This window comes from Gavialis gangeticus, unplaced genomic scaffold (assembly GCF_001723915.1).
Source record: "Gavialis gangeticus isolate Ggan-Ray unplaced genomic scaffold, GavGan_comp1, whole genome shotgun sequence".
Classification (NCBI taxonomy): Eukaryota; Metazoa; Chordata; order Crocodylia; family Gavialidae; genus Gavialis; species Gavialis gangeticus.
Genome location: NW_017729024.1, coordinates 154,768,522 through 154,774,133, shown reverse-complemented (window position 1 = coordinate 154,774,133; position 5,612 = coordinate 154,768,522). Strand labels below are relative to the sequence as shown.

The 5,612-nt window shown below is 42.4% G+C and overlaps 1 protein-coding gene across 2 annotated transcripts in view; it reads right to left on the bottom strand.

The window, feature by feature from the left end:
- Nucleotides 1-4,728: 4,728 nt before the first annotated feature.
- Nucleotides 4,729-5,612, bottom strand: part of LOC109297861 (complement component C6-like) — a 74,465-nt gene continuing 73,581 nt past the window's right edge. For both annotated transcript variants that reach the window (XM_019517916.1, XM_019517917.1), the window contains exon 18: nt 4,729-4,913. In XM_019517916.1, coding sequence (XP_019373461.1) covers nt 4,738-4,913 — 176 coding nt within the window. In that variant the 3' untranslated portion in view covers nt 4,729-4,737. The remainder of the gene's footprint in view (nt 4,914-5,612) is intronic.

The following is a 5,612-nucleotide window of genomic DNA, read 5'->3' as shown; positions in this document are numbered from 1 at the left end:
CTCCAGCAGTTCTCCTTGCCAACTGGGCTCTAGCCTCCCAGAGCAGACTTTCTTCTCCTCCTTCCCCTCTGGCACCTTCGGTGCCTTTTAAACTTCCCACAGCAGTGTGCTGGGCTGATATTATCATCTGTGCACAGCCCACTCAGATCAAGAGGGAGCTTAAAAAGTGGCATGGCTGTCCCCCACGTTGCTTCAGCCTGGGCTCCCTTTCTGGTAAGTCTGGAGTTATCTCCTGTGACTCAGGTCCCTTCCAGACTGGGTCAGAAAAGTGGTGAAGAAGAGGTCAGGGTTCATGCAGGCTACCCATGCTGCCACAACAGCTAAATAGGAAATATTATCATACTCCTTTGTCTTTACACATTACAAAAATGTACACATGCAGCTGTGAACAATATGTAGTGAAAATGACCCCAGTGCCACTACCCATCTCCCAAATGTTAACTTTAAGACCAAGGCAATGAAAGGAGGTGGAGCAGGGACCAGGGGAGATTGTGACAGGCAACTCTGGCCCAAACAGACCGAGAATAGGCAAATTACCCCTTTTTAGCTGTTACACATGGCTATGTATATCTCTCCATTTGAGAGTGTGGTAGATTCAGGCACACTGTTATCCATTGTTTGTAAGTACCTGTGCTCTGTAAGGTAACACATCAGTGACAAATTAGTTTTTGCCCTAAACAACATATCATATAAAGGCCTAGGCAGATATATACACCGTTCTTTTTAAACTGCCTACCTCTGTCCCAGTTTTTTCAGCTTAAACATCATATAGTTCAACAAAGCTTTTTGTCTTGCTCATTTGTACTTGTACCTCCCAGTAAACTTCCCCAGCAGCTGGCCAGGATCAAATTTACAATGAACTTACCTCTACCGCAAAGCATGTATTGTTCTGCCTTCTTACAGTAGTCTGAGTACTCTTAAAGAAGACTTGTGATCTTCCATCTCCTCCCTCTTAATGAGAGCAGACTTGGAGAGGCCTTTTCTTTGTAGGTGCAAGCTTCAAAGAATATCAGCAGCAACTGTTTTCTCTGGTTCTTTTATGTTCCTTGGGTACCAAGTGGTAACAAGTTTTTACCTTTGACTGCACTGTAGAGATGTGTGGGGGTGCCACACCTTTCTGTAAAAGAACAGTCCTAAGGAGAGCAAAATAGCAAGTCATATTCTTTGTTTCATGGCTTGCCATTTCCTTGTTATCTGATCATCTTGTACTGGGAGCCCACTGATTCAGCAGCTTTCTTATTCTTGCCTATATTTGGCAAAGTTGTGTGCACAAGTATTTGTAAGTGCGTATGTGTCCTGGTGTCATTTAATTTACAGTATTGTTCTTTTTAATATGGAAGGAGATCTAGTAGTAGCTATTCATCTATTCATGGCCTATTTGTATATTACCTGCCTGAGATACTCAGACTGGCAGGGATAGAAGCCACATCCATGTGAGTGGACAGATTCAAAAGCAAGCATGTGTGTTCATGTATGTGTGCATGCACATGAGAGACAGGGTGTGCTAGATCAATTAGATTTTCTGAAATGGATACATATTCAATTATTATAAACAGAACATGAGGTTTTCAAGCTCCTTTACAAATTTACAGTTTGATCAGCATTTTCATTCTCAACTACATTATTCTGTCAGTACTAGGGCTATACAAAGCTTTGGGTGCTGATTCAATTTGGAGGAGATTCAGCCCAATAAGGCAGCCAAATCTCCGAATCTGAATCCAAATGGGAGACCAATAAAAAAGGTCTGAATTGATTTGAAGCTCTCCGAATTGACTTGGAAAAGATTCAGAGCATTTCAGAGAGAATCAGGCAGTCCCCACTTGCTGCCATAGGGAGCTGGACCCAGACGCCATGCCGGTAAGTAGGGGGTGGGGGGAGGGGACCATGAGTGGACCCCCACCAGACCCCATCCCCTGACTGTTCCCCTGAGCACCCCTACAACCCCTGCCCACTCTCCCAGCCCTATCAATAGCTGCCCTACCCAACTCCAGTATCCTGGCTCTTTTAAAAAAAAGAAAAGAAAAGAAATAAATAAAAGCCTTGCACTTACTGGCTACTGCCAGGTGGGGAATGATCCCCACTCCCCATGCTGTGTGGGGGGCTCTCCCATTAGCCTCCATCCCCCGCCCACTCTCCCAGCTGTGTCAATGGCTGCCCCATCTGGCCTCAGCATCCCAGCTCTTAAAAAAAAAACTTAAAAAAAACCCCTGCACTCACCGGCTGCTCCAGTGGCTGTTGCGGCCTCTGAGGGCTCATGGCAGAGCCCTCCACACAGTGTGGGGCTGCGATGCTTGCCTTCCCACCGCCTGGCAGCAGCTGGTGAAATGGCGTTTTGTTTTTTTAAGTGCCAGGATGCTGGGACTGGGTGGGGCATCCATTGATGGGGCTGGAAGAGTGGGCAGGAGATGGCCTGTTTGATTCAGAGATTTGGCCGATTCAGCGGCAGCCGAATCTCCGAACAGATTCAGCTGTATTGATTTGGGACAGTGATTCAAATCACTGAATCAAATCACTGTCCCCCAAATTGGCCAAATCTGAAGTGAACACTAGCCATTTCCCACAGGCCTAGTAAGTACCTATAGAGGTAGAGAGCCTTTTATTTAGTAGAAAAAGGGCTGGAAACTGAACCTAAAAGAATTTAGAGTAGAAATAAGGCACCACCTTTTAATTGAGAAGGTAAGTAACCATTTGGATAATTTGTCTAGGAATATGTGCTAGATTTTCAGACATAAAAGTCTTTACCATGAGATTGGCCATCTTCCCAAAGAACAGATTCTAACTCAGTACAAAAGGATGTGTTTGATGCAAGAACTACTGAGTGTAATTCTTCAGGATGTGCTATGCCCAAGGTCAGACCAGAAAAAAAATGGCTCCCTTTTGGCCTGGAATTCTGTGTTAAAACCTTGGCTGAGGATTGTATTGAAATTGCTGGGGGAAAACATGAAGAAAAGATGCTCTTGTGATCAAAGCAGAGCATTGGACATATGGAGTGAAATCCTAACTCTAATCAAGTCAAAGGCAGAATTTCTGTTGACTTCAGTAGGGTCAGGATTTAATTTTTGGTTCTGGTCCATGTTCTGCCAGTAATAACATCTGCATCCATAGGTAAGTTTCTTAATTTTGTGCTTTCATGTTCCTACCTCAAAAAAGGAACTAATGACAACTAATGACAACTGCACATCTCAAAGGTTTAAGTATCAGTTTGCAAAGCACTTTGACATGCTGAGAAAAAAGATGCTAGATAAGATTAGCAGTTGATGAGCTCCCTGATGCTCAAAAATTCAAGCAAATAATTGAGGCTTTTGTTGCAGCTGAAAACGTAAAAAATGATCACAAGTTAGAATATTTCTTTAAAACATCATGGATCAGGTTTATATAAAAAAGGCCAAGCTTGAGACTCAGCAGATCAGAGTCTTCACCCCATGTGGGGAGCCAAAAAGACAGAAGCAGCCCTATAGAATTAATAGTCCCCTACAGAGTCTGGGGAGCAAGAAGGCACTAAGTTTAACACAAAATCTATAATTTTGAGAATGCTGTAATCCTTCCTGGACAAAAAACAGCCTTTGTAATAATAATAGGAAATTTGTGGATGTCCTTGAGAATACGAAGAACTTGAAGCTTATGAAGGTAAGATACTTAATTGTTTATTTTAATTGTTGTCTTCATAATACATTTGAAACATAAAGCATACTTTTGCACCATTTAGCATAATGACCTCCTTACCCCAATTTTGTTTCAGTCAATGCTGGCTCAGTGATTCAGTGGTTACTGACTCACAGAGATTCTGCTGCTGCCCTGCTCTACTGGGTTAATATCTTCTGGGATACACATGTGAAACTGGTGAAGTCTCAGTAACTACTAGAGCATGTCCTTGTTGCTGGAAGATGTTTGGGGCTTTGCCCAGCCCAATTGCCAATTATGAGAGTAAGGATTTATTGGATTTGACAATTCTTGCAATTTTATCACAAGCCTTGTGTTGTTTGCTGTTATATTTATACAGCTCAGTTCATGGGGCCAAGGGATTATTGGAATTATTGCTTGCTTGCTTTGAATGCAGTATCTACTTGAATGGCTGCAAAAACAGCAAGAAACAAAGCCTTGGATATGTGAATCCTAAAGCCTTTAGAAGGTAGAGGGCTAACAAAAGATGTCCAAATATGTTTTTTTAAATCATAATTTTGAGAGCTGACTCATACATATGATATGAAGATTTTTTATATATATATATATATATAAATATATATATATGAATATATATATTCATCTCACAGAATCCTTCTACATTAGAGAAGAAAAGGTACAGAACTGTTCACTAGCTGCCAGTCTTCTCCCTGGCTTATACATAGCTGTTAAGGACAGGAATGAATGTCAGAACTCAAAGTATTTTTTAACCAGAGAGCAAGATAGTTGCCACCCCTCTTCCACCATTCCCCTCTCAAGAGCCACCAGTGGGAACTATTTCAGATTCTGGGGGGATTCCAATATTTTCAGCAGCCCCAGCATGCTTGCTGGGAGATGGAGACAGGGACAAAGGTAATACTGAGAGTAGCAGTGTGTGGGGGATGAAGGGCTCATTTCCCTGAGAACCTCTGCAACATTTATTCAAAATGCTCCACCTGTGTTCCCTCCCACCCACCCCCTTATTAGGTTTTTATTTATTTGGCCTTCTTGAATTAGTCAGCCTTTCATTTGGAATGGCTGCCTAGTCCTTGGCCCAGGAGGTTGGGTATCTTTCTGTTAGCCCACACACTTTCCTGGATGCAATACTTCTATTCTCATTTCAGCACACTTCATTGCTCCTAATGCACACAGACCGGAGGTCCTCTTTCTACCCGTAGATTCCATTTGGACACAATAAAGCTGGTCCTGAGTCTCTGGACACTGGTTTGGCATCAGGCAGAAGCACTGTGACCCTGTGGAAGGAGAGGCTTAAATTTAGCTACAAATATAATGCTCTGTGCATGTGTATTTTAATATTTGGTTATATTTGAAAGAACCAAAAAAGCATATTGATATTGCAGGATGATGGTATTATAAAGCCCAGGATGTTAATGACATGGGAACAGAAGCAAAAAAAGGTTTAAGCCTCCATTTTCCAAGCCTCTGTTTGACGAGCTTTAGTTAAAGTGCCCCGCCACCGTTTTTCAGCATGGGGGCACTGATACACATGACACTCCAGGAGCTTTAGAGTGGCTTTTGGAGCAGGTTTAATTAAAGCGCCCCCTAAAGCTCTCTGGTACTAGCATGTGGTAAATCTTGTTAGTATTTGTTATATTATTTATTATTTGTTTCTCTCCTTCCCCTCTGCTTTTTTAAAACAGGAATATGTTCAAACACCTGGTGTTCTCTTTTCCTTTTCTTAACAATGATGTAAATGTGTTTATTCAAGATGACTTGTTCCTATATAGTGTTTCCATACCTTGTATCTATAACAGGGGTGGGCAAAATACAGCCCATGTGCCAGATCCAGCCCACCAGGCCATTCTATCTGGCCCACAGGGTCCCTAAAAATTTTATAAAATTAATTATTATCTGCATGTGACTACCTGTCAAACATGACAAGGTGCCAGTGACAGCAGGACCCAAGGCAAGCCAGCAGCAGGATCCAGTGG